The following is a 9,623-nucleotide window of genomic DNA, read 5'->3' as shown; positions in this document are numbered from 1 at the left end:
GGTGCTGCTCTATCCCTGTGCAGGGTCATCCCCCATCCCAGCCCAGTCCAGAGCCTGGATATGAGGGTTTTCCTGTGGTTCTTAGCGTTCCCCAGACACTCTGGGTGCTGCTCTACCCTTGTGTAGGGTCATCCCCCATCCCAATCTGAGTCCAGAGCCTGGGTATGGGGGTTCTCCCCTGGCTCTGAGCACACCCTGAGTGATGCTCTACCCTGTGCAGGGTCATCCCCCATCCTAACCCAGTCCAGAGCCTGGATATGAGGGTTTTCCTGTGGTCCTGACCGTTCCCCAGACACCCTGGGTACTGCTTTATCCCTGTGCAGGGTCATCCCCCCATCCCAGCCCAGCCCAGCTGGAAGCTGCCTGCAGAGCTCTCCCTTGCCTCACACCCTCACTGCTGAGGTGCAGCCTGTTCCTTCACACGTATTCTGGGCTGTGTTTGCTCTCCAGCACCAAAGCAAACAAGGGTGAGTTGCTGGCAAGCCCTGAGCTGTGCAGAGCAGCCCCGGCTCTCTGCTCACAGGAAAATCTCCCGATCCTGAGCACTCCCTGCCAGGCGGGCAGCACCGCCAGAGGAGGAGGAGGAGGAGGAGGAGGAGTGGGCATGGGCAATGGTTGGTGTTTTGTTCATCCTCACCAGGGAGAAGAGGAGAAACAAAAGCAGGAGCAGCGCGGGGCACCGGGCGGGCTGGGCGAGGAGGAGACAAAAATAATCGTGCAGGATTTCATCGGGGGGCTTGGAAAAAGGGAGATTTTGTGAGCAAACAGTCATCTCCCAGCACAGAACTTTCCAGTCTCTCCAATTTCTAAATTCCATTCACATCAACATCCACTTTCATGTTGCAAAACCTGGGGAAAAAGGGAGGGAAAAAAAAATGCAGCTTCGCACATTTCAATGCAAAAGTCTCATTTTGGTGAGGAAAAGAGGGAGAAAGCACTGCTTTGGGGGTTCTTTATGAGAAATCGAGCTGCCAGAATGGAAATGTGGGAATAATCAGGGACCTGAGGCAGGTGGGGTGGCCCCAAAGCTGCTCCTGTGTGCGGGGCAGAGCCCAGTGGGGCCATGAAGTGGCTGCTGGAGGTTCCCATGTGGGAAAGGTGGGAGCAGGGCATGGTGCAGAGGCTGTGCTCTGGCACACAGGAACCCTCATGAGCTTGGGACAGCAGGTGTGGGGGGAAAACACATGGATCCAGCCTGATGGGGGAACCTACCAGCCAGGTCAGCTTCAGTCCCAGGAAAAGGAGGAGGATTGCAGGGAGCAGGAATGGGCCACAGCAACACCATGGATGTGAAGGTTTCCCTGGGAAAACCCTTTCCGCTCCTCTGGACAGAAGCACAGATGGGGTTAATGCTCTCATTCCTTGCAGGTGTGGGACAGGTGATTCTGCTCAGCTGGACCCATCATGGAGTGGGGAGTGAGGATAACAGCAGGCTTTGCTGGGGGCTTCTCCTCTCTGCTCCTTTATCTGTAAGACATGGAGTGTTTTCCCTGAGGAGAAGGAGCCAGGGCAGCTCTGCCTGGGCTCTGCCCTCTCCTTCTCTCCATGCCAACCTCCGTGTTCTGCTTGGCATCGGCTGAGATCTTGGATGGAGCTCCTGCCTGCCTGGCATGGAAATCCCAGAGTAACTCTGCTGGAGATGTCTTTGCCCTGAGGAGCAGCTGGAGGAGCCCTCAGCCCCCAAGGGTCGGGGTCAGCAGCGCTGCAGAGCAGCCCCGGGTCCCTCTGCAGGTGACCAGAGCTGCCACTGGCCCCACAGCCCCCTCAGCCAGGACCAGCAGTGACCCCAGGGCAGCCAGTGCTCAGGAGAGCAGGTGAGCCCACCTTGTGGGTTATGGATTTTGCTTGGCTGAGCTGTGCGAGTCCCAGGGTGAAGTTAGCAGCTGGTTTTCCCCCTTCCCAGCTTGTGGGGGCAGCAGGTCCTGCTCTGCAGACCCCTCATTGTGTTTCTCTGATGGAAAGGTGGCTGAGGGGGTCTGGGCACCCCAACTTTGCTGCAGATCTCGCCAGCTTGTGTCTCTGGGGTGCCGGTAACCCCCTGAATCATTTGGCATCAGTGTCTTTTGAATGCTGAGGGAGGTTTTTTGCTTCTCCTGCTGCACAACCGAGCTCCTCGTGCGTCGATGGTGGTGGCAGAGTGTTGCTGAGATGGCTGCTCTGTGCTTAGTGGCTGCTGCTCATGTGAAAAGTGCTTTTTACTCTAATTTTTCTATTGTGCTGTTTTTGCTGTTCTGTGTGAGGGACAGCAGCTTCTGCCACACAACAGCCTCCTCCTAACTTTCCCACTGCGTGCTGGTAAATCCAGGACAGGCTTAACTCAAGGAGCAACATTAATCATCGAATCTATAAGCAGGATATAGAAAGGCCGAGTGTGAATAATTACTGCTCAGGTGCTAATTACCCAGGCCCAGACCAAACCCACCACATTAAACAGGCAGCGGCCTCTCGACCACATTGCTGGGTCCCCATTGCTCTCCTGCTGCTCTCTCTGCAGGGGACTCCTGCAAACATCTGCTAACATGTGCAGAACCCAAAATATTCTTCTGCTCATTTGTGTTTGAGCTGGGGAGATAAGATGGGAGGGATCTGACTCAAAATCAACAGATGGAAGGAAGGACAGATAGATCCTGCCTGGGTTCTGCAGAGCACAAGGTTGCTCTCCTGAGGATGGGCTGGATGTGGGCTTGTTCTTGGTGTAGGAGGACACGGAGCTGCTCCAGCTGTGGGGCAGCACCTGGGAATTGCTGCTTGGCTCATGGTGTGAGGGTGGGCTTTCCTCAGGTGGTGCCAAATGTCCCCCTGGGAGCTGGGGGTGAGCTGGGCGGGGAGAGGGGAGGGTCAGTTCTGCGTCACTGTGTCCATCCCTGGACAGAGCTGCTGGATGTGCAGTGACATCTGGGCTGAGCCGCTGGCTTTGGCACTGGGCTGGATCTGTGACTCCCTAATGCCAGATCTGAGCCCCCCAAGCTCCAGGGGGGTGTTGGGGGTGCGGGCAGAGCCCCGAGACCGGCGGGTGCTGGGTTTGTGCTGACCCCCTGCTCTTGGTGAGCCCAGCCCAGCCCCGCAGCCACTTCTGTCAGGGAAATGAGGGAGATCTGGACCCCGCTGGGTTCCACAGCAGCTCCCGGTGCTTCCTGCCCTTCCTGCCCGCGGGAAAAGCGGGCTGGGCTCGGGCTCCGCTCCAGCCCCGGGTTGAATTTCTGCCTCTGTTACCGAGGCAGCGTCCCTGCCCCGGGCAGGGCGAGGGTGACACTTCCCCAGACAAGGGGGTTCAGCCTGGTGACACCGAGGACACCAGCAGAGGGTCTGCTGCTTGTGGAGAGCATTTTGCGCTGGGAAGGGAGAGCCACCCGCGTCTCGCAGCTGGCAGAGGGAGCGGTGAGCGCACGGAGCCGGCTCCCGCCGCCTTGGCACGGGGCAGGGCTCCCCTGGCTCTGCCCATCTCCCACTGCTGCGGTTCCGTGCCAGCCTCACCCCTCCCGTCCCTTCCAGGGGACCCCTCTGTGCCCCATTCCCGCCCCGGGGCTGCCAGCCGGGAGAGCGCTGAGGGGACAGAGGACATGGGAGGATCTTTAGGGTCAAACCCTTGAGCATCAGCTCAGGTCAGGCAGTGCTGGGCACGCTGGGGACAGGCGGTGACACGGAGCAGAGCTCTGGGCTGGGGCTGCAGCGGTGGCAGCTGAGCTCCCTCAGATTTTGGGTGCTCCGCCCTGCTCCAGCCCGTGTGTTCTGCATCTCTCACCGGGGCCGGGGGCTTTGTGGTGGGTGCCCACCGCGTGTTGGGGGGCGCAGCCCCTTCCCGCAGCACCCAGGGGGTTCAGCCGACTTGTGAAGGGATCAAAACATTTTGTGCCTGGAAGACGAGGAGCGTGTGCGAGAGTGAGGATGGGCTTGTGCTGGGGGGTGCAACCTTCCCCTGTCACCTCCCTTCTAGCCTGAATGCTTCTGCCATCATGATTAATTTATCAGGTACTTATGAATATGCAGATGAGACTCTGGTTTCCAGGCTCTGCTTTCAGGAGAGGCTGTGATGGGCTTTCTGCTGCTGCCGCCTTCGTAAGAAGAAAAATGTCATGTACCAGCGTTTAAAATAAATAAATAACTGCGCCACCGAGAGCGTGTGAGTCTTCGCGGCTCCGCGGAGCTGTGGGATCTCCTCGCTCCTCAGTGACAGGGATTTTTGAGTGTCCCTGTGGCATATGCACCCCGACTCCCCCTCCCCGTGTGTGTACCGCCGGTGCGGAGGCGTCTTTGCCAATTCCAGCCTTTGGAACCTTGACTGAAGCCCCAGAAACTTCCACTGTGAAGGCGGGCGAGAGCTGGCTCCCCCCGGGAGAGGGGGGATTTGGAGGGATGGGCGCGCCTGGGGTGGTGGACCCTGCAGGAACGGGTGCTCGTCCTGCTGGTGGTCCCTTTATCACTGAAACCCCGAGGTCTGGGAGATGGGGAGCGGTTTGGGAGGGTGATGTGTGTGTGCATGAGGCTGCTGGACTAAAGCGAGCTCTGACCCTGGCTGGCCGGGCTGCAGGGGCTCTAGGAAAGGGATTTGGGTTAAAGTTACCTGTGGGCATCCGCAGCAGCACCTGGGTTTTAAAACTTCCCCCAAATACTGCGTGCAGCAGCTATGGGTGCAGGAGCTGCTGCTTCTCCGGATCCCACTGCCGGGGAGCCTCCACTCCGGGGGCAAGGAAGCGGGAAGGGGCCGGGGGAGGCCCCCAGGGTCCGGAGCAGGAAGGGGACTTTTCTCCATGGCCCCGTGGGTGAATTTTCTCCTGTCAAAGCATCCAGCTCTGGTTTCCCAGAGCGAGCGCTGGTGCGTTCAGCAGTGCTCCCGCAGTGCCTCTGCGCCTGGGTAGGGGGTTACGGGGCTTATATTTTCAATTGTGATTTTTTTTGAGGGGACGCTGGAGGATGAGCCGGGCAGGGGAGCGGCGCTCAGCCCTGCGGTGTCCTGAGCGGGACAGGGCTGTCCGGGGGCAGCAGCCCCGGCGTTTGGGGACAACGCGGCCGCTCCTGCCCCTTCCTCTCGGCTCGGGGGGGGTCGGGGCCGCCCCCTCCTCCTTCCCCTCCCTCCGCGCTCCCCCGGCCCCGCGCGGCGCTGCAGGTCCCGCGGCGGGCGCCAGGGGGCGCTGCGGGCGCGGAGCGGGGGCGCAGCCGGGCCGGGGGCTCCGCGTTCGGGGGGCTCCGCGTTCTGAGGGCTCCGCGTTCTGGGGGCTCCGCGCTCCGGATCCTCTGCGGCCGCGACCCCCGCAACCCCATGGTTTCAGTCCGCAATCCCCGCAACCCCTCCGCGCCCCGCAACCCCATGGTTTCTGTCTCCCGGCCCCGGAGAAGGGAAGGTTGCGCTCCCGCGGTGATGCGCGGGGCTGTAAAGGGGGATTTTGTCCATGTGTTGATTTGCGGGGCTCCAAATCCAACCTGGGGATGTTGGGGTGAAGGGGCAGAGGGATGGTTCTATCTGCTGGGTTTGAGCTGCACGCCAGAAACTGCGCGTTGTGCACAGGTTAAAAAATGATAATTCTCCCCTCCTGAGGTGGCCGGGGGGTGTTGGAGGGGTGCGGAGCGGCCCCGGCTCGTTCCTGTGGGGTAAAGGAGGGGAGGAGAAAAACACATGCACAAAAAGGGGGAAAAAAAAGGAAAACCCTCCCGCACCACCCAGCGGCCCCGCGCGGGGATAACAAACTCCAACTCAAAAAAACTTCCCGAGCGCGTCGGGGGGCGCGGAGGCGGCGGCGCTGCCCAGGTGCGGCTCGGGGGGTCCCGGGGATGGGACCCCAGCTCCGGCCCCGTCCCCACCTGGGACCCGCTCTGCGCGGCACAGCCTGACCCAAGGGGGGCTTTTGTTGCATCCTGGCAGCCGGGGGGGCTGCGGGTGTGTGTGTGTGGGGAGAGGGTGAATCTGGGGAGGAGACAAAGGGGTTTTTCCGAGGGGGGTACACGGTGAGGGGAGTCGGAGTTCCCGTAAAGGCTCCCCGGTGCAGAGGGGAAGCAGTGGCTCAGGAGAGAGGGGCTTCAGCGGGCTGCGGGGTGAAGGAAAGCAAGGCAACAGCAACTTTATAATCGACTTTTTATTAAGATTATAAATTTAAACAAATCTGAACAGTTTTACCCGGTGATATACAATTCCATATGCACAAAAATACAGGCTTACAAACAAAGAAAAAGGAGCAGGAAAAAAAAAAAGAAGACCCCAACAGACCGTTTTGCAAAGCATCCTCAGTTACACACAGTGCTGATACCGTGAAGTTGGGAGTGGGCAAAAGAAAGAGGAGGGGACGACGACCAGAAAACCCACCTTTTTACAACAAAAGGTTTTTCTTTAAAAAAATAATGTAAAAAAAAAAAAAATCAAGAGACTCTACAGGAGACAATCTCTTCACAAGACCAAACACTGCTGGTTTTATGATTGGGAAGGCTGAAACCAGAATAGTTAAACTTAAGGAACAAAAAAAAAAAAAAAAAAAAAAAAAAAAAGAGAGGGGAGAAAAGAAAAAAAATAAAAAAGGGGTCAGACCCGGCACACACATTGGAGACGTGAGTCGTGTTACAGGGGTACCTGCGGCATCACAAGCGCACACCCAGGCGGAGGCTCCGGGCTGCCGGGGGTGGCTCCCCCTCCCCGGTGTGGCGGGGCGCAGCCCGGAGGGACCCCCGGCTCCTGCTTTTCCCCTTCCCACCCTTCCCACATTCAGCTCTCAGAACCCTCCAGCGCTCCCCTGGCACAAGCGGTGGGAAGAAGTCACATCGCACACGTTTCTTCTGGGAGGAAAGTTGAAATGTTTTCATTTCTGCCTTTCTTTTTTTTTTTGTTCTTTTAAATACATAAAGAAACGCACAAAAGCGACGGGGCAGCAGCAGCGGCGGCTTTCCCCCTGTCCGCACCCTGAAGCGCAGCGAGCCGGGGGCGGCGGGACCCGCGGGGCGGCCCGGGGCGGGGAGCGGGGCCGGGGGCGCTCCCGCCGCGGGGTCCCGGGGCCGGTCCCGGCTCTCACGTGGCGCTACCGGCCGCCAGCACCGGCCCCAGGAAGCCCGCCGCGAAGAGAGCCCGAGCGGACACAAAGAGGATTATTTAAATAGGTGCCTCGTTGTTGTTTTTTTTTTGTTGTTTGTTTGTTTTGTTTTCGTTTGTTTGCTTGTTTTTGTTGTTGTTTTTTTTTTCTCTCTCATCTCTGCAAAAATAAAGTCCCAAGATCTTAGATTTTTTTTTTCTTTATTGTACAATTTATAAAACACTAGCGCGGCTCTGCCCCCCCCGCCTCCCCTGCGCACCCCTCGGCACCCCCCTCCCCTCGCCCCAACCCCCCTCCCTGCCTTTGTTTCAGGGTCCCCCCTCCGGAGCCGCCGTCCCTCGGATCGCACCCCCGTTTTGTCAACAGCCCCCCCGCACCCCTTCTGCTCCCCCACTTCTCTCTAAAACGCGACGATGGCCCGAGTCCAGGCTCCCAGGCTCGCCAGCGCCTGCTTGCTGCACAGCTGCCCGTTGAGGGGCTGCTCCGAGTCCGCCTGCTGCCGGCTCACCAGCCCCGTGAAACCGGAGCCGAAGATGGAGATCAAGTTGGAGATGTTGGAAGAGTCCTGGGGGTGCTCGGCGCTGTACTCCTCGAAGCGGGCGCGTTTGGTGCACGGGGCGAAGGGGGGGCCGCCCGCCACCCCGCCTCCCCCCGGCTCCCCTTCCTCCACCCCCTCCTCTTCCTCCTCCTGCCCCGGGTAATACTTGCGCTTGGTGCCGGGCGCGGGCGGCGGGGAGGCGAGCCCCGGTGCCGGCTGGCAGCAGCAGGGGCACTGCGAGCAGCAGTCCTGGTGCAAGTACCCGTTCTCCACCGTGGTCACGACGTGAGTGTCCAAATCCAGCACCGTGGTGCGGCTGCTACAGTGCGGGGCCCCGCCGCTCCCGAAGTCACAGCCGGCGGCGTAGAGCAGCCCCGGGGCCGCGCTGCTGCCCCCGCCGCCGGGACCGGCGCTGCCGGCGGCCCGGTAGAAGCCCGGGGACGAGTCTCTGCAGGGCGCTCGCTGCATCTCCGGGGGCACGGCGCACACCGGCACCTCCAGCAGCTCCGCGCCGCCCCGCGCAGCCCCGCAGCTCCGCGCCTCGCGGTCCTGCGTGTCGGCGGGCAGCGGGAGCGCCGCCAGCTCCGGCGGGGCGGCGGCGGCGGGCGGCGGGCAGGCGGGCATGGCGAGGAGCGGGGCGCCGTCGGGGTAGTGCTGCTGGCGGCGGTAGAGCTCGGCGTAGCGCTCGCTCAGGTAGAGCTGCCGGGCGTTGCGGAGCACATAGGAGACGAGCAGGTTCTTGTGGAGCTTGATGCCGCCTCGCTGCGTGCGGGAGCTGTGGATCTTCCGCAGGGAAATACTGATCAAACTCTGCGCATCGAGGGTGCACTCCATCCTCCTCCGGCCCCTCAGCATCGGCTCTCGCCGCCCGCGCAGCCAGGCACCCCGGCCCGCATCCACACGGCAGCCGGGCGGGTGCGGAGGGTCGCAAGGAAGGAGGATAAAGAGGCGGGGGGGAGGGAATAAAGGGGAGGGGGGGAAGGGGAAAAGGGGGGAAAGAGCCTGAGGTCGCTGGAGAAGGGGGGCAAATAGAGAGGGGTGTCTTCAGGGGGCGGCCAGCGGCGGGAGCAGCGCGGGCATCGCCGGGGGCTCCCGCTGCTGCCGCCGCCGCCGCGCTCCGAGCACGGACGGCGCGGGCGGGCAGCGCCACCAGCGCCGCGCGCGCCCCCGCCCCGCCCTCCCGCGCGGCACCGCCCCCCGCCCGCCCCTCCGCGCGCTCCCGCCCGCCCCGCCCACCCGCACGCGGCCCCCCCCGCGCCCTCCCGTACCTGTCGCGCAGAGACACTGAACGCCCGCCCGCCCGGCCCCCGCCTTTTATACCGCTGCGCCGGCCCCCGCGCCCCGCCCCACGCGGCCGGCGCTACCAATGGAAAAGCGGAGGGCGGCTTGACGGGCGGGCATCGCGGCCAATAGGAGCGAGGCGGGCGCCTCGCGCCGTTCAAATGGTGTAAGGCGCGGCGCGGCCCGTGAGGGCGGCGGGGGCTCGGCCGAGACCGTGAAGGACGCTGAGGCCACCGGGAGTCCCGCCCGAGCGGCGGCGGAGCCAGGGCGGGGCCTCCCCGCGCCGCTCCCCTCGCACAGGTGAGCGGGGGGCGGTGCCCGCCCCGGTGGGCGGTCCCGAGCGGCCGCGGGGGCGGGGGCGCGGTACGCCCCGCCCCGTCCCGCCCTGTGACAGCCCTGAGGCACCGCGTATCCTCAGCAGGACCCTCGGTGGTACCGACACCGACTGGGAATCCATCCCCGCGGGTGCGGTGGGATGCCCCGCTCCGCTCTGGGCTGTCCTAAGCCCAGAATTGCCGGTTCAGGTGCTGGCCGCACCCCAGGGCTGCCGGACACCCCTGCGCCCCGACAGCCCCCGGCGGGGACGGCTCTTGTGCCTGCGGAGCTCCCGGCATCACCCCGCCTGTGGAGGGGAGTCAGGGCTTTTCCCCGCCGTGGGGGCAGGACCGTGCATCAGTCACTCCTCACCAAGTGCCCCAATCACACCTGGTTTTCCCCCAAAGTGAGAGCGCTCGGGTTAACTACGGGCTAATTAAGGCTTTCCGTCCCGCCCCGGGGTGCACGGCAGCGCTGGC

General features: G+C 62.4%; 1 protein-coding gene across 1 annotated transcript; it reads right to left on the bottom strand.

The window, feature by feature from the left end:
• Positions 1-7,356: 7,356 nt before the first annotated feature.
• IER5L (immediate early response 5 like) lies at positions 7,357-8,628 on the bottom strand. The gene has a single exon (XM_058818360.1). The coding sequence runs from the start codon at positions 8,401-8,403 to the stop codon at positions 7,411-7,413; it is 993 nt and encodes a 330-aa protein (XP_058674343.1). The 5' UTR covers positions 8,404-8,628; the 3' UTR covers positions 7,357-7,410.
• Between the last annotated feature and the right edge of the window lie 995 nt (positions 8,629-9,623).

The sequence above is a fragment of the Ammospiza caudacuta genome, chromosome 21 (assembly GCF_027887145.1).
Source record: "Ammospiza caudacuta isolate bAmmCau1 chromosome 21, bAmmCau1.pri, whole genome shotgun sequence".
In the NCBI taxonomy this organism is placed as follows: Eukaryota; Metazoa; Chordata; class Aves; order Passeriformes; family Passerellidae; genus Ammospiza; species Ammospiza caudacuta.
This window is presented reverse-complemented; position numbering and strand designations above follow the sequence as displayed.